Source organism: Plasmodium cynomolgi, chromosome 14, assembly GCF_000321355.1.
Source record: "Plasmodium cynomolgi strain B DNA, chromosome 14, whole genome shotgun sequence".
NCBI lineage: Eukaryota > Apicomplexa > Aconoidasida > Haemosporida > Plasmodiidae > Plasmodium > Plasmodium cynomolgi.
Window position 1 is genome coordinate 2,536,736 of NC_020407.1, and position 17,649 is coordinate 2,554,384.

At 42.9% G+C, this 17,649-nt stretch overlaps 4 protein-coding genes across 4 annotated transcripts; 1 reads left to right on the forward strand and 3 right to left on the reverse strand.

Moving 5' to 3' along the window:
* Nucleotides 1-408: 408 nt before the first annotated feature.
* Nucleotides 409-2,058, forward strand: PCYB_146570 (3-hydroxyisobutyryl-coenzyme A hydrolase; the record flags this gene model as incomplete). Its single annotated transcript, XM_004225127.1, has 1 exon — nt 409-2,058. A coding segment is annotated over exon 1 (1,644 nt), but the record flags the coding sequence as incomplete, so codon positions are not given.
* Nucleotides 2,059-2,875: 817 nt separating this feature from the next.
* PCYB_146580 (hypothetical protein) lies at nt 2,876-4,558 on the reverse strand (the record flags this gene model as incomplete). The annotated part of the gene is made up of 2 exons (XM_004225128.1): nt 2,876-4,203; nt 4,474-4,558. The coding sequence occupies 2 exons, from the start codon at nt 4,556-4,558 to the stop codon at nt 2,876-2,878; spliced, it is 1,413 nt and encodes a 470-aa protein (XP_004225176.1).
* A 1,068-nt stretch (nt 4,559-5,626) lies between these two features.
* PCYB_146590 (hypothetical protein) lies at nt 5,627-8,944 on the reverse strand (the record flags this gene model as incomplete). Its single annotated transcript, XM_004225129.1, has 1 exon — nt 5,627-8,944. A coding segment is annotated over one exon (3,318 nt), but the record flags the coding sequence as incomplete, so codon positions are not given.
* A 5,304-nt stretch (nt 8,945-14,248) lies between these two features.
* On the reverse strand, nt 14,249-16,231 carry PCYB_146600 (hypothetical protein; the record flags this gene model as incomplete). Its single annotated transcript, XM_004225130.1, has 2 exons — nt 14,249-15,329; nt 15,870-16,231. The coding sequence occupies 2 exons, from the start codon at nt 16,229-16,231 to the stop codon at nt 14,249-14,251; spliced, it is 1,443 nt and encodes a 480-aa protein (XP_004225178.1).
* Nucleotides 16,232-17,649: the final 1,418 nt, after the last annotated feature.

A 17,649-nucleotide genomic window follows, 5' to 3' on the forward strand; every position in this document is an offset into this window, starting at 1 on the left:
AAGGTTTCGCCTTTTGAACAACACTGCTTTGTAAAAACCCACTGGACGAACGTAACAAAATGGAAAGTTTTTTCTATTTCGATTAAATCCACCTGGTAAGTTCACTCCCTCCGTTTTCGCGCTTGAAATGGGTACCTTTTTCATCTGCACATAGCTTTGCAAATTCCACACTTGAAACGGGAACATATTCATATTTTTTTCCCCCCCCCCCCCCCTTTTGCACAACCTAGTGTTGCATTCCGCTAAGTTCGTTTCTCCGCAATTTTGAACGCTTTAAAAAAAAAAAAGGGGGAAATATTGACAAAATAAACGCATGCAGGTGTAGAGGTGCGGTTGGGCATTGCCAAATATTCTCAACACATACGCGTATCGAAGATACACCCCGCCGCTTCCGCCCGCCCACAACAGAGGTATGCAAAAATTAGGCTTGCGACTCCATCTGGGAGAGGCCCATTGCGGAAGACGGGGCTTTCACCATTATGTAGTCAAGCCTGAGAAGGGTGGCTCTCTTTTCTGTATTATTCCCCATTTTTGTACACGCCATTTTTCTGCCAAAAAAGGCAACCCACAGAGGGAATTGAACAGCGCTCCTTTCGCAGAAGGGAGACAAACCAGCAGCTTCTTCAGCAAAGCGAGTTACAACTGTTCTGTCGATGGAAAAGGAAGAAATGAAATATTTTTTGAAAAAATGGAAAAAAAAAATAGCAAGACGTTCCATTTGACGAAGCAAAGTGTGTCCAGTGAAAAAGCAGCCTCACGGGATTCTGCAAAAGGGGGGCAAGTGGACGAAGCGGAAAATGAGAGAAACGCGGGAAACGCGAAAAACGCGAAAAATGCGAAGAACGCGAAAAACGCGGAAGAGGAGGCACTCCTCAAGGATGGGGATGAAAACAAAATGGGCAGTCGAAAGGGGGAAAACCAAAATTGTGACCCCCTCTCCCCAGTCATAGACCTAGAACTGTCCGAAGTGTGGTCCAAAAAAACGCTCATTCTAAATTTCAAAAATAGCGTATTCGAAATAATTTTAAACAGACCAGAAAAGCTAAACGCAATTAACAAAGACATGATTAATGGATTATTCAATATTGTGAAAAGCCTAAACAACGATGATAGGTGTCACATAATTGTAATTAAAAGCAGCAACACGACGTGCTTCTGCTCAGGTTCTGATGTCAAGGGCATTGTCCAAAATAAAGAAAAGGGGATGCAGCATTTGAAGCAACTATACATGTACATTCACTACTTAGGCAAAATGAAAAAACCCGTCTTGTGCATATGGAATGGGTATACTATGGGAGGAGGGTTAGGGATTTCTATGTATGCAAAATTTAGGATAATAAATAAAAAGGCCATATTTGCCATGCCGGAAAATAAAATTGGCTTTTTCCCCGATGTCACTTGCTGCTACTTTTTTAACAAATATTTTGGAAGGAACATTGGTCTCCATCTAGGGTTGACTTCCCTACGATTAAACGAAGTCGATTTGGTTAACTATAAAATTTGCACCAACTATATCGAAGACGTCGATGCACTCCTGAACGAAATTTACAACATTGGGAAGAAGGCAAACCAGAATGAGTTCGATGCGGAACTCGCCAGCGTTTTAGATAAGTACCCGCCCAAAGTAACTACAGACACGGAACCGGTACTTACGCAAAAGTTGATTAACAACATTAACAAGTACTACAGTTTGGCTACTAGTCTAGACGATCTTGTTAGCAGGTTGAATAAGGATCAGGATAATAACCCCTTTTGTCAAGAAACCCTTGAGGCTATAAACCAGAACTGCTACTCCAGTTGTAACTTATGGTTTGAATATTTCCTTTACAGTTACGATAAACCGTTGGAGGAGGTGCTAGACAACGATTTTAAAATTACGCAGCATTTTTTGTATCACACTGATACGTTTGAGAAGGGAGTAACTGAGCTGCTTGTGAAGAAAAATAAATCTTTCAAGTGGAGCTCCGCGCGGGAATATGGCGATGTGCACGCGGGGCCAAGCGTTGAAGACATTCTAACAAACAGCGGGGTGCTGTCCATCCGGGGGGAATTCACATGAGTGCGTTCGTAGGTGCTGCTGCAGAAGCTGTGGAATGCGCGGTGGGAAACGCGGTGGGATACGTGCCATTGTGAAAAAAAACCTATTCACACCACCAGGTACGTACTAACTCGCGCGCCAATGCAAAAGGGACACACGCACATTTTTTACGGATGCCCCCACATGGGCCATCCATCTGTACAGCTGAGTCTGGCAAAATTGAAGAAACAAACTTGGAAAAGTCACAAAGATGATGAAAAAATTTGGTAGTTATTTAAACCGAAGTGGCGAATTTTTTTTTTCCCCGTGTGGTTAGTAAATCGGGGAGCATCTAAAGAGGACACTTCAAAAAAAAAAATGGAATCCCACGAGGGGGAGGGGAGGGGGTATCTAAATTGGTTGCCAAGAGAGGCGACTCACTTCGATTCTACATTTGCGGGATATGCTGCACATACATGCCTTCTACGCGTTGTGGTTGCTTTGGACGCGCGTTTCTCCACTGAGTGGGCGACGATCCAAGGTAGGAAGGTCGTATGTGCCAAATGGGAAGGTCGTTCGTGCCAAATGGGAAGGTCGTTCGTGCCAAATGGGAAGGTCGTTCGTGCCAAATGGGAAGGTCGTTCGTGCCAAATGGGAAGGTCGTTCGTGCCAAATGGGAAGGTCGTTCGTGCCAAATGGGAAGGTCGTATGTACCAAATGGGAAGGTCGTTCGTGCCAAATGGGAAGGTCGTATGTACCAAATGGGAAGGTCGTTCGTGCCAAATGGGAAGGTCGTTCGTGCCAAATGGGAAGCTCGTTCGCGAAGTGCTGAAGGGCGTACCCCACGCGTCGAACTGTTCATCCCCCAACCATGCGTCGCTTTTTCTCCTTCCGCCCCCTCCGCGGGCGAGCAACCTTCCTATAATAGTTGTTATTCATTTTGCAAAACTTATAACCTTCTTCTTCCGAGTCGGAAATGGATTGATCACTGCTGACATCCACCACGTTTTCGTCATTGATGTATCTGGAGTTGGGGAAGGAGCCGCTGTTAGTGATACTGACAAGCGGCCTTGCATCTATTTCTTTTGCAATAATGGAATCACAGTTGGACGCAGACCAGAATTTTAACATTTTGTCATCCCCAAAGGAGGTGAGGATGTGACCAAGGGGGTTCCAATCCAGCAAGGTGATGGAAGACGGTTTATCAATCCCATGTGCAGAAGAAATGGTTTGAACGCATTTATTGTCATTGGTGGTGTAAAATTTAATATTGCCTTTATTGTCTGAGCTAGCGAAAATATGATTCTGCATAGGATTCCAGGTTACGTACGTGGGTTCATAGTTTAATCCAAATCTTGTGCCCAAATTCTGATCACTCTTGTACGAGTATAATAATTTAAAGTTTCGAATGTCCCACAGTTTTATTAAGCTATCTCTACTACAGCTCAGTAGATAAGTACCATCATGATTCCATTTTATTTTATTTACATTAGCCTTATGTGCATTGAGAGAAATAATCGGTTTCGTGATTCTGATGTCCCAAAAAGAAATAGTTTGGGTTCTATTTCCGCTAGCTACAATTTCGTTAACCGGGTTCCATGACAAACAGCTAATATTATTTGTATCTACATTTTTGCATTTTAAATCTTTTATAATTTTTCTTGTTTTTATGTCCCAAATGATGGGATTGCATGTATCTGCACAACCAGCCAATTTGGTGTTACAACACGACAGACTAATGTCTAGAACACATTTTGATAATCCTTCAAATGCATAATTATCCAACAGATTTAGGGCCGATGACAAAATAACTATTTGTCCTAAAGAATTTCCTGCAAAGAGGTTATCATTTTTGGACCACTCTAGACAGGACACCGACCCACCTCCTATGGGTATTCTTTTTATATCTTCGAAATTGAAATAAAGTCCATTCCAAATGGCTAGTTCACTCAGTTGTGTTCCTGTTAGTAATCTCTTCCCATCATTAAACCATTTCAAACTTACAATCATTCCTTTGCTTTTGTTTAAGCAGGAGTATGCCAAATGGGATAGCACACCATCGTGCCTATCTATCATGTTGCTGTAGCAGAAGAGGGGCCTAACTCTTCTAGAAAAAATGGGATGATTTGGGTACAACTTGCGTTCGAACTGTCTCTTGTAAATGTCACTTTTGAGGAAATTACAAACTGGGAAAATATGGGGGGGGAAGAAAAATGTGTCATATGGGCATCACTGCTACTTGTGCATATGTCACTATAAAACATGTGACGCATTTTTCGAGGCACTGCGGGAAGGGGTGATCGTAATGGTGGTGCTGTTGGAGGCATATTTTTCCCACTCCTCAGTTGCGCACATTCCGAACTGCACTCCCCTTCTTCTTTTCGGGGCACCATAGGAGTTATATAACCCATGTATGCATTCATACACGGGGGGCTGCGCTGTCACGTTTGACCTACTTGATGCATTGAAATCAACGGCGGGTCTATCTATGCCCAACTTGGTTGGGTAGTAGTTGTTGGCATTCTGGTCGTCTCCAAACATTTTAACCGCTTCGCATGAATGTACAGGAAATTACCAACGTTGGGGATGAAAGGAGCCGTAACTAAGCGCATATGCCCTTCTGATAGGGGAGGGGAGGGGTGCTGCGCGCTAGGTGTTTACTTCGGTTAGCTGCTAATGGTTCGCTCGCCCGCTACTACATGCTCCTGTTTGCATAGGCGTTGCATACGTTTTAAGGAGTACGCAGCCTAACCCGAATTACGCCTTCTATTTAGAAGCGCCTTTGCGGCTGATCTTGTAGGAGGGCGGGCTGCGGACGCCCTTGGAAGGATGTCCCATCTTAGCCCTGCCCACCGCGCACACAAATGTTGCAATGAACAGGTAGTGGGTAATCACGCTTAAATATACGTACGCAATTGTATACACTCATGCAGGTGGGTAGTGCCTTTTTTTGTTCACCCAGTTGTGCCTACCCCTTCGGAGCACGTTTTACGACTTTACGCTTTTACGCCTTTACGCCTTTACGCCTTCGCGCCTTTATGCTCTTCCTCCTTTACGCTCTTCCGCGGGGTGCTTGCTCCCTCCTTGCGACTGCGCGTTTTAAAAGCGTAACCCTATTTCCACTTCCAACAGGGCAAATTGCGCAAATCGGAAAAGCAACCTTCCAACCACGCGAGGGGTCGAAATGTATGCTAACAAATTAGTGTATTGGGTATAAGTCAGTGGATGCCCCACAAGCAATAGGCCTTCCGCGCGGCGAAAACATAACGGCCAGAAAAAAAAGATACGGAGGGACGACCTTGCGCTGAACACCCCAATTTCGGGAAAAACACATTTAACTGTTTTGGAGCCAACTCAAAAATGCGCACCGCAAAAAAAGCAGCACATGGAATTGAAAGTTTGTCAAGGAGAAAAAAAAAAAGAAATGAAATTCATTTGTCACGTAAAAAAAAAAGAAAAAGAAAAAGAAAATTTTATCGAATTTGCATATAAAGGAATAGCATTTCCCTTCAAATTTGTTCATATTCAAATGCTTATTCTTTTGCTATTTCCGCTTTGCTTTGCTTTGCTTTGCTTGTTCCCCTTGGGGCTGCCCACGCGGACGATCGCTCATGTGTGCCCACGCGATATCTCCCTATACTCCTTGAGCACGTTTTTAAAAAAGGAGGAAAAAAAAACGTAAATAGAATAGTGCTCCTTGTGAAGGATGTACAGGGAGTAATTAACAAAGTAGTTATTTTCCAAGTTGAAGCTTCCGTTTTCGGTTATAATTTTTCGGAGGTACTGGACATCTGACATGCTGTTTGTGTTGGCTGTGTTTTCCGTCCCTTGGGCGGCGCAGTGCAAAGCGTTTGCGCTGTCTTCCCCATCGCTATCGTCACCGCGATCATTACCGCTATCGTCACCGCGATCATCACTGCTATCGTCTCCGCGATCATTCCCGCTATCGTCACCGCGATCATTACCGCTACCGTCACCGCGATCATTCCCGCTATCGTCACCGCGATCATTCCCGCTATCGTCACCGCGATCATTCCCGCTATCGTCACCGCTAACGGTGCCGCTGGCCGCTCCACCGGAGGCCTCCGAGCTCGAATGGTCGATCTCCCCCTCGCTGTCGCTCGAGTGCTGCTCCTGCTGCTGTTGCTCCTCCTCACCGTACGCGTCCTCCACGGTGAGGTACCTCTTATTCCCCTGCGGTGACTCTCCTCTCTCCCCATGTTGCTTACCTTCATCTTCATCGTCCAAATTGTCGAAAAAGTCCCCACTGTCATTATTCTTTTCGCTGGGCTGACCATCCACTGGATTCTCCCCCTCGTTGGTTACCCTAATGTGGCTACCACCGTGCCAGGAATTCCTCGACAAGCCGCTCTTATATGTGGAGGACAAAATATTAGAGGCCTCCTCATCTAATTCAATATTCATATTTAAAAAGAAGTAAATAAAATGGCGTATGATGATGTAGAACAAGCTGTCGTATATAAGCTCTATTTTATTAAAATTGTGAATCATGTCTAGAATGTCTTTGTCCAAAGATTTAATAACTCGAATGTAGAGTCTAACAACACATGCTGGGATTTTTAATTTATAAATAAATGGCATCATGAAGGTTAATTTAATAAGTAGCGATTTTACCATCTTCTTATCCATGAGAAAAAAAATGGAATTATTTTTGTACCCTATTAAATAATTGGCAATGGATTTAATAGAGTAATTAAAAAGGTCCAGGTGGTTCAATACGTTCACATCTGATGTTAGTTCTTTCTGAAGGTGACAGATCATAATATTGAAGGAAACAAAATCCAGAATGACATTTTTTACAAACAAATTATTCAGTTTGATATCAGAATTAATTAATTCATGTGCCTTTTCGTTGAAAACATCCGGGTAGTAATAATATTCAGTTAGCAAATATTTCAACAATTTGAAGCAGGAGCTTTTTATTGTCAATTCTTTGGTTCGGACAGCCAAATCGTAGATATGATACAGGATAAAATTGTGGATGCTCATGTTATAAAGTTCTATTGGGTCATTAATGGTGTAACTGAAGTACGACGATTTGCTATATCCCAGAGTTACATTTTTTAAGTTATTGAAGATAAATCGGAGAGCATAATAAGTTATACTTTTATGTTCCTTCCCATTCTGGTCGTTCCTTAGGTAGCTATATTTTCCTATTAGACTTATTAAAATTCTGTTCAGTAAATTTTTCATCAAAGTTGGAAAGCTTCTAACTGTATTCCTCAGGTTCAGGACGGAGAAGGCGCTTCTTACACAATGTAAAAGGTTATCCCTAACGCCTCTTTTTCTTTCCCTTTTTCTTTCTCTTTCTCTTTCCCTGACTGATCTTCTCTGTTGAGTTCTCTCCCCATCGGAAAAGGAATACTCCTCCCCTTCCTCTATAGCGTAATTTTTCCTTCTCTTTCTTTTCATCACACTGGGCGGTAGGAATATATCACCGTAGCTATCCCCCCTACACGTCCTATTATCACCGCCATACTTCTTTGTCAATAGGTCCGTCTTACTGATAGTTAGAAACTTACATACAAAATCGAAATTCATAAAATCAGCGTTGTCTAGGTAGTAATTCTTTCGATTAAAAAACAGATGGTTCTGAACGGTAGGAGAAAAATCTTTAAATTCATATATAATTCTAAATACCCTAATAATCGTTTTGAACTTTATGTAGTCTTTCAAATCGTATAGAATGAGCAAATCTAGGAGATACTTCAGGGGGAAGAAATGTAAAATGTCCATAATTTTTTCATTCTTTACTAAATAGTGAAGTGATAGGTAGTAAAATAAATTATTTCCGTTTAATAGATTGAAAAAGAAAATTAGCCTTTCTGTGTTGTACTCGTTCATCATCAGGATATTTTCCGCCGATTGGTTTTCTTCGTTTGGGTTGTTTCCTCCCTGCAGTGGCGTTCCCTTATGGGCTGGCCGCTTCTCTCCCCGCTTCTCTCCCCGCTTGGCTCTTCTGTGCAGGTTCTTCTGCGCTCTCCCCGCGCGACCACTGCGCAAGCAGCTGTCACCGCTGCCACTGCTGCTACTGCCACTGTCGCTTCTTTTGCTTCTTCCACTTCTTCCACTTCTTCTATTACTTCCCCCTCTCCTGTTACTTCTGCTTCTGCCACTTCTGCTTCTACCACTGCTGCTTCTCCCACTGCTGCCACTCCCCCCGCTGCTGCTCGTGCTGATGGTGCTGTCGTAGTAGGGGCTCCTGCTCCCCCTTTCGAGCGTGGCGTCCCTCGCAAAACGTCCGTCCGCCCTGTGCCCATGCGTCCCGCGGTGACTATCATTATTGGCGTGCCTCGAGCTGTAATCGCTCTTCGTGTAACTTTGATTTAGTTCCCCCCCATCGTAGCAACTCTCATTGTCAGTATAAATATTCAAGTCGCTATCATCCTTCCTATGTCCCTTCCTTAAAACAGCGTTGCTTTCGATATGGGTCTCGTTCGGACTCATAGCTGTTTCTTTCGCCTTGGTGCTCCTTCCATTTGGGATTTGAAGAAGCAAACTCGAATTGCTACTATTCCGATCACTGGAGTTTTTCCTCTTTTTCTTTCCAGCTTTTTTACCCATAACATCACTTGAGCTATATTTTCTGTAACTTCTTCCTCCATCGTGTTTTCTTCTTTTCTTCCTAGGATTGGTGTCAAGAACGATGTTATTATCAATAATTTTCACGTTGATTTTTTTTTGCCTTTTCTTTATCTGTCCCCGGCTTTCTAGCTTGTTAAGGTACTCATTCAGCATTTTGTTCAATTCCAGTTTATCCGAATTCATGCTCATTTCTTCCAAAGTGAGAACGATCACATTTTTTATGTTATTGAAATTTAAGCAGTAGTGAAAGGTCCTCTTATACTTGCTTATGTTTCTTTTTAAATTGTCTATGGAGTTACATATGTCTTCTAATTTCTGATCCTTTACACACAGATACTGGAGGAATTTTTTTTTTTTTTTTTATTCTTCAGGGAGTTGTTGAGCGTGAAGTGAATATTCTCTATGAACTTCAAATTTAGGTGCAGCTTATCGACTATGTTTTGGAAGTAGGAGTTTTTGTAGATCTGTATCAGGTTGGCACAGTTGAAATTGTCGAATTGGTTCGTGTTCTTCTTTAGCTCATAGTTGTACTTGAGGTTTTCCACCACGTGGTGCGGGCTGAAGAAGTGGTTGATGTGGATGTCCCGGTTGGTGCTGCCATCCAGGTTGGTGCAGCCATCCAATTTTGCGCCGCTTGCCAGGTTGGTGCAGCCATCCATTTTTGTGCCACTCCCCATGTTAACGCCACCCCCCAAGCTGTCACGCCTCCCAGTACCGTCCTCCCCCCTATCCGCGTCACCACTCTCGTGGCGGGGGACGCCCGATTCGCCCGCAAAATAACTGAAGTTTTTAAACACCCACTGTTTCTTGTTTTCCAAAACGAAGAAGGACTTCTTCTGGTAAAAATATTTTGCGTACTTCACATACGAGTACGAATGACCAAATATGTGCAAAATGCACCAAGTGTAAACATAAATCAATTTGGTGATTTCCTTCAGGAAATTTTCCATTTGAACGGTCTCCTTCTCCAACTCTTCTTTCCTATAACTTGCGCTCCTCTGAGGAGAAATTAAATATGCCTTCATGTAGCTATTATACGTGGTGGCTATTTCGGTAATAAATTTTAAAAAGTAATAATCGAACTGAAAGATATTGTCCGAGTTATACACACTGATGAAGTATGAAATGGTGTCTACATTTTCTACATAATCCAAACTGATCATTTTGTTTTTATTTATTTTGTTCACGTCGAATGCATTTTTCAGCTTGTTTATGTTGCTTATAACTTGGTAGGATTTTTTTTTTTTTTGGCTTTCCTCAAAATGTCGTTAAAGATATTTTTGTTCGTGTACTCTTGTTGATATATGCCGTCCTTCGTGATGAATCGGTTTGCTGATCCTTTACACTTTGTTTTTTTCCTTCTCCGTTTGGGATGACCATCACTGCGTTGGCTATCACTACGTTGGCTATCACTACGTTGGTCATCGCTGCTTGGGAGATTTCCCCGGCTGCCAACCCCGCTTTGATTGCTGCTACTTCCCGAATCGCTGTGCACATTGTCACTGCTCCCCAGATTGTCGCTCTCCTCGTACTTGCTCTCCTGGTATCTGCTTTCCCCCCCATTGGTGGAACTTCTTCCACTTCCACTTTCGCTAAGACTGTCTCCACTACTGTAGCTTCCCCTATGGTGTGCTCGTCCTGCCCTTCTGCCTTCTCTACCGGCCCTCATGCCCCGCTTGGTCCCCTCCTGATTTGTGGCCGACTCGAGTACATCCTTCATCTCTCCGTCACTGTCGAAGCTATCCTTACGGTTGAAGTCGTCTTGACAGAAATTTCCAACTACACTTTTGTATTTCATCAAATATTTAACAATGTTGAAATCTTGTAGGTTTGCATCGCCCCTCATTCCGGTTGCACTCTCCGCGGTGGCAGAGGAAGCAGCTCTGGTCCTACTTCTGTACCTCCTTCCGACGCCCTTGTCCGTGGACCCTACATCAGACCCGCTGTCCCGAAGTGTATTACTGTTGCCGCTTTCTGAGGAGAAGCTTCTTCCCCTTCTTCTGTTCCTCCCCCGATCATCAGCCGAGTTAGAAGAACCCCTCATGCTGCCACTGCACTTGGCTCGAAACGACTCACTGTGATCATCACCCTCTTGGTCCAAAGAAACATTATCAAAGTTGAGCAAATTACAAAAATTTAAATATTTATTCCTTTCTTGTTCGAAAATATTATGATTAAAAAATAATCCAGCACATATATGGAAAATTTTTGAAATAATGGTTACACAATAGTTCAGATATTTAATCAACGCATGAGCATTTCTATGTAAGTGATCCTTGTCTTTGCTTTTTTTTTCGATATAATATAAAACATTTTTATGGAAGGAAAAATTAAATAAGGGTTATTAAAAAATAAAATAAAGCATTGATAGTTTCTTCTGAGTAAATATCATGTTCAACTTCATTTTGGTAAATAATTTCTACAAAGGAGTTTTTCTTTCCCTTGGGGAAGGTATTATTAGAAATAAAAAAATTGTTCAACTCTTTGTTTAGATAATCTTCTTGGTTCCTTTTGTTCTTCGAATGTTCATCTTCATTTGTGTAACTGTTTTCTTTGGACTCCCTCATTGTGGACTCCCTCATTGAGCACTCCTTCACGTTGTATTCTTTTTTTATTTCTCCTTCCATTGGAGTGATCCCCACTGGGATAGCAGCATTCCTATCTCTTTGATCCGCATTTTCCTCACTTGGGGGACACTCACCATCCGATATGTTCACATTCACTGTGGGTAAATCTGCAGTGGAATTTTTTGCAATCGAGGTGTTCACCCCATTCACATCGAGTGGTAGTCCACCTGAAGTTACGACTCCACCTTTGCTTAAATGGTTGCCCATATTGATATTTTCCCCCCCCACAGGCATATCTCTCCTGGTATCCTCCCCATCACGTACTACATAATTATTTTTAAAATTCACCACAGCAGTGATGAGAAAAGTATTTATTGATGTGTCAAAAATATTTCGGATGAGATACTCATTAATATAAGTGTACTGAAAGAAGTTACAAAATATTTTAACGACTTCATTGTCCAATAATTTATTTAGTTGTATTTTTTTTAAAAAAGAAAAATAGTTTATCACTTGGTTTTTTCTCTCTTCAAATCCTTTAAATAGAAATGAGTATGAATTTTCATTCGTCTTGTAGTTTAGATCGAAGTATATATTTTTTAAAAAATATAACAGACATAATAAGTTGAGGAAATATTGGAAGATGTCAAAAAAATCTTGTTCATTTATTTTATCCTCCTCTTCTTGTGCTATTATTTCTATACCCATTTTGTACAAGTCGAAAATGTCTACTTCGCACTGTCCTTCGTCCATGTGCACATTTTCGAACAGGTTGGAATTCACAAAGGAGTAGTGATTTTTGAATTTGGGTAGGGTTACCTCTTTGGTGTGTTTCTTCCTGTTGTGGTTTTTCTCTCCCGAGTGGTCACTCTCGTCCATGGTGCTGTCGTCATTTGTGTGGTTGTCGTCATTTGAGTAATTCCCCTCGTTTGAGTAACTCCCCTCATTTGTGTAACTCCCCTCGTTTGAGTAACTCCCCTCATTTGTGTGACTCCCCTCATTTGAGTAACTCCCCTCATCTGTGTGACTTCCCCCATTTGTGTGACTTCCCTCATTTGCGTGACTTCCCCCATTTGTGTAGATCTCCCTCGAACCATCCTTCTCGCCGCCATCTCCCCGCTGCACATCTATTATGTTAACTTCGTTGCTCTCCTCCTTGAACGAGTTCTTCACCCTTTCGATGAGATCTCCCTTGCTCCGTTTATCGTAAATAACGAAGAAGTTCCTGCAAAGGGGCACGAGAAAAAGCAAATGGTGAGTATCGCAATCGGTGCTTCACCCATTGGTGCATATGCATCACACACCGCGTCGCACTTATTGGAGCATCGCCCTCGTTATAGCCTACTTCATCTGGTGAATCAGCTCGCTGAAGGCCTTTTCCGCAATGTTCCTTTCGTTTGCTTCCGCGGACTTGTAAAACTGGTGGTACAGCGCCAGCATCTCTTCATCTGAAGTGTTCGGGTGGGGAAGGGGGCAAGTGTAAGGGGAGTGCGCTCGTCCATGCGCGGTTGCACGCAGCCGGTGCGTGTGCCGGTTGTGCAAACGTAGCTACAAAAACTGGGCAGCAAAAAAACTCAGTTGAGCACGCCCAAACGACGGGCTGCGCTTCTCACAGCGCAACTCGGTAATCCCTCTGGGTTCCCATTTCTTCACGAGAAATTCTTAACTCAATTTCCCACCTCCGTACTCCTTTAGTTCCCTTTCCAAAATCTTCAAAAGATTTCCTTTCTCCATTTTGGAATCTTCACTAAACAGAAATTTCCCTCTTTTGCGCATCCAGCAAAAAAAAAAGAAAAACAAATATATTCTTTAAAATATGTCCCCTCCACTTTTTTTTCCAAATTATTTCATGCGCAGGGAAAACAGGCCTGTTTTTTTACGCAGGCAAACTGCGCGATGCATCAGCAAAGGGGTCAGAGTTCACCCTCAAATGCTTCACGCGCTCCACTCAGAAGGATGCCCTGTTACATATGGCATTGTGCAAGGACACAATAACTGTTTGTATATATATAATATACATGTTATGTACTTATGAATATGTATACGTATAAGCCATATGATGACAAACTAAGCGGCACAGAAAAAAAGGAAACGTGGCTAATGCGCTTGCGACGCTTCCTCCTGCGCATTCTCCGCGAAACAGCAAATAGGCATCATGCAAATATGTTACGAGAAATGTTTCTCTTAAAAAGGGTAAAACAAATTTACTTTGACAAATGCATTCACAAGGGAGGCGTGATGAAGAGTGCCTAGTTAAAAAAAAAAATAAAAATAAAAAAGATATGCATATGGACGAAAGGCACAGCACGTTATGACGATTTTTTATTTTACCCTTCTTTTTATTTTTTCTGCCTATCGTTGTGGCATTCCGTTTAAGCTCAGTTTCTTCATTGCGTGAAAGGTATTATCGTCCAGAATTCCTTTCTCCCCCCCCTTGGCTATTTTTCACGTTATTATCTGATGTGCGCATGAGCAAATGGAAAATAAAAAAGCTTCTCGAGCGAGGGGAAAGGGCGCGCCAGAGTATGTGCACACGGGTAACAAACACATAGGTGTATGATATGCAAATGGGGCCTTCGAGTGAGTGTACATCCCGCAACATATGCGGCACATGTGCATATATGTATTTAGGGGAATTTATATATGCATTTTGTGTATGCATTTTATGTATGTATGTATGTATGTATGTATTTTTTTTTTCCACTTGTGACAGTGGCGCGCGCCAAATTAGCACCCACCCAGGCGATGCAGCGGAGGGGAGGTCTGCCCCGCGCATCACCCCATGTCTTGAGGAGCAAACAAAAATGCCCCCCCAATGTTCACGTGGGTGTGCACCTCTGTGGTATACACAAAAGGTGGTCTCCTCACGCATAAAGGGGCTTCTCCCCACGTTTGACTCTGTCAACCAATTCCCTACCCCCCTCAAAAAAAAGCTAACCAAAAGGGATACCCATCTCTGCAACAGAAGAGGTAAGTGTGCCCATTTTTACAGAGACGGCATAGCCCTCCATACCGCCTCATCACATTGGGGGGAACATCGAGCTGAGTTAAAACCGCCTCAAAAGCCGGCCAAATCTTTGCCATAAAAATCCATCAGCTGTGCCCCCCTGTCGCGTGCATTCGAAGTCTCCAAAGTGGGGTAGTTATATTTTGCATACAGTTTATAGTAGTGCAAATTTTTCACCTTTTTTTCCTGTTCCTCTTGTAAGGGAACAAACTTCAAAGGGGGAGTATATCCCAGCTGTAGTTTCCTCGCTAGTAACTTCCTCAAAATAAATGCAACTTTCTCCAACTTATCCTTTATCATGTCGTGATGAATATTTTTATTTAATAACGTGTACACAATTTTACATAAAGATCTCGTCGACTTCATTTCCAAATGGTGAATCGAAATGCACAATCCGTTTAGTAAATAAAATCGGAAATAAGCATTGTTACAATTAAGTAACTGTTCCAAGTGAGTGTGCAAAAGTTTTTCTGTCCGTATTCTTCTTCTATGCACATGATATTTTATTGGATCTAAGATATGCCTAGCTACGTTTGGTATTTTCTCTTTCATTATTTTTGAATTTTCCATTTTTTCTTTTCTGATTTTCATTCGAATTCTCGACACGATTTCATCATACTGGTTTTGTTCACATATTCTTTTTATTTTCTGAGAGAAATTTCCTTCCTCTTGGTAATACGGTTTGATGTCTTCTTCCATGGGGAATTCCTGCATCCGTTTTGTGCTCCCCACTTGGGTAATTGACTCATCCGCTTCTACGCTGTGCTCCGCTTCTATGCTGTGCTCCGCTTCTACGCTGTGCTCCCCTTGCCCATTCTTCTTCCCCTTCCTCCCCTTTTCGTCCTCACTCAACCGTTGCGCATTTACAATGCTCTTTGCTTCTTTAATGGGGTTAAGAATGCTACTCATTTTGAACCACCGGATTTTTCTGTCCACGTCGCACTTTTTAATATACAAATCATTCATGCGTTGATATTCGTCATGTGTTAAGTCTTGGTATAGTCCCTTCCCCTTCAGACTTTCGTAGTTGAAAATGGACTCCTCCTTATGTTGGTCATTTTTAGGAAAATTGTATTTCTCTTCAGTGATGGTCTCCTTGGTTGTGTTCCCCACGTCATCCTTCTGTTTATTTCTTCCCCCTTTTCCATAGTTCGTTTTTTTAACCTGCCAATTGCTGCTTCTCAAATTTGGCTCCAACTCATCAGGGATGATTGCAGCCCCATTTGTGATTTCTTTTTTTTTTTCCGTTTCTCTCACGAGGTTGTCACCTCTCTGTGTGTACGCTGCATCACTCCCCGGTTGCTCAATCTTCCCCCCTTTCTTCTCCTTACCGGATGAAAGTTTTGAGAACGGCTCCCCTTCTCCTTCTCCCCTTCGCTCTTCTCCTCTTCGCTCTTCTCCCCTTCGCTCTTCTCCTCTTCGCTCTTCTCCTCTTCGTTCTTCTCTTGCTTCTCTTGCTTCTCTTGCTTCCCTCCTCCCTGGGGGAGAATTCCTGAGAACTTCCTCACCGCTGGAAATTTCCTCACCGCTGGAATGCCGCTTCCCCCACTTGGAGACTCTCAACAGAGAGCTGACGGACAAATCATCGTCCCCCTCCTCTTTATCTACAAACAGTTTTAAATTCGGGTTAAAAATCTGACCTATCTTCTCCAACTTATCCTTTGGAATGTACTCTCCTTTGCTTCTTCCTTCTCTTGGCAAACATTTCTTCATGCTTTCATTTATGGTTTTATTATTTGGGATGGATGAGTTAATTCCCACTATGTCTGAAATGTGTTCTTCCATTTTGTCCTTCTCGATGGAGTAAAAAAAATTGTCACTTGTTTCTCCCTCCAGAAATTCCTTCTTCATGTTGTTTATGGACCAGTAAAGGTGTTTATTCTCAAGGTCATCATATTTGTCTTTTTTTTTCCATCCTCTGAAGGTGCTGAATGGGGTTTGCTTCCCTTTGGTGAAGCTCACCTCCCATTTGGTGAAGCTTACCTCCCATTTGGTGAAGTTCACCGCCCATTTGGTGGACCGCGCCAGGCTCATCTTGCTTCGTTAGCGCGGTGGAGGAGAAAATCGATATCCCACAATTATGTACCAACCGCCCAGCGCTCTCCCTTCCCCCTGGTGGCCAATTGGCAGATGGGTCCCCCAAACAGTGCGGGTCGTATTCCTCCGCTGAGCTGAAATGTAGAGCACAGTATGTGGGATGACCCTCCAAATGGGACCAGCAAATGAGCGGCAGCTACCGAATTAACGTCGCGCTCCTTAACAAGCCGTGCGGTGCTCCTTCATCATTCCTGTCGCTGCCTCGTCCCCCTGTTGCCTCTCCAAATGGTTAAGCAGCAAATGGTTAAGCAGCAAATCGTTAAACACCAAATGGTAAAACACCAAATGCCTGTTCCGCAGGGCACGCCACGTGTACCTATGCGATTATGCCAAAAAATGCGCACCGTGGAAACGGGTCAAAATGTACGCATATGCAAACGCCACGAAAAGGCCACAAAAACGACGCAAAAACGACGCAAAAACGACGCGAACCCCCCCAGATGTGTAATTAATCAACCCCCCCCCTTCGAATGGTTAACCCGCTAAATGAAGTGTACTCGCTGAAATGACGTATGCCCCTACGCGAGTGTACCATCCTTGAAAGGATAAAAGCAAAAAAAAAAAAAAAATAGCAGCCGAGCATACACCGAGCAGAAAAGTATTATTTATCCCTGTAACAAAACAGCAACATCGCCAATTGGGGACGTTATCTGAGATTATCGCTTCACATCGTCATGCGATGTAGCACCCGCTGGTTGGCATATGTCCCTAAAGCGCGCATGCATTAAGCTTTGTGGCATGTGTAGCACTTCCCAATACAGTTGTGCACCCCGTAACCGAATAAGTAAAAAACCCTTGCGCTTTGGCATGAAAAAGAAAACTTCCAAACGGAATTGCCCCATTAGGAACCGCAACATACACACGCAACATACACACGCAACATACATACGCAACATACATACGCAACATACATACGCAACACACAGGCGCAACACACGGGCGCAACACACGGGCGCAACACACAGGCGCAACACACCCCTTCTCAAATTGCAAAAGGTACGAACTATTTTTGACAATTCTGGTAAACCGATAAGTTGGGAAAATACGCTCGCCCCTCATGCGCCGCGTAGAAAAGGACACCCCTTGTGAAGAAGCCTCCTCTGACCTATAGGAGATGTCCCCCCCACATATCCAGACCCACACCCACTGAGCCCTTCACTAAATAGGTCCTTTCGCTACGCCCATGAGCAACTGTGAACACCTTATGCAATATTGTACATAAATTGACATAGGACTTTTACACAACAGGGCATAAAAAAGTTCCTAAAGATTCGAGGTATTCTACTGTTCCAATTTCGCGAAAAAAAAGAAAAAAAGAAAAAAAAAAAAAAAAAGCAATCATAACCTGAAATTAT